The 374-nt window shown below is 45.7% G+C and overlaps 1 protein-coding gene across 1 annotated transcript in view; it reads right to left on the bottom strand.

Annotated features, from left to right (window-relative positions):
- The window catches only part of LOC106511726 (uncharacterized), a gene marked incomplete at its 5' end in the record, with an annotated part of 8085 nt that extends 7711 nt beyond the window's left edge, over positions 1–374 (bottom strand). Inside the window, 2 exon segments of the mRNA XM_014000472.1 lie at positions 1–130; positions 235–374. Of these exon segments, the coding sequence (XP_013855926.1) occupies positions 1–130; positions 235–374 (270 nt within the window).

The following is a 374-nucleotide window of genomic DNA, read 5'->3' as shown; positions in this document are numbered from 1 at the left end:
CTTTTCAGCTGTTGCGTTGGAATGGGTCAGGTAGTCAGCCACCAGTGCTTTATCCACGTCCACTCTTGTCTTCATTGCTGTTTCAGTTAACCTGCGAGCTTCCTGGCTGCTCACTGGTTTGATGCCATATCTGAAAGACAGTTCAAGATGAAGTTGCATTTAGTCTCCCAATCCAACAGTTCTACAGTAACTGCTGCTTCTAACAGATACACATGAATCCTGCTGTCAACTTACTTTGTATGAAGTCTGGCCAGGTCATTGGAGGGGTTGTAAATTGGTGTCCCTCTGGAGGAAAGAAAAAACTTCTCTTGGTCCAAATCCTCTTTACACCCCTTGGACCTCAGAATCTGTGGCCGGATCCTGGTGTAGTATAT

Source organism: Austrofundulus limnaeus, unplaced genomic scaffold (genome assembly GCF_001266775.1).
Source record: "Austrofundulus limnaeus strain Quisiro unplaced genomic scaffold, Austrofundulus_limnaeus-1.0 Scaffold3138, whole genome shotgun sequence".
NCBI classification, from domain to species: Eukaryota; Metazoa; Chordata; class Actinopteri; order Cyprinodontiformes; family Rivulidae; genus Austrofundulus; species Austrofundulus limnaeus.
Note: the sequence above shows the minus strand (reverse complement) of the source record. Positions and strands in the feature narration are given on the sequence as shown.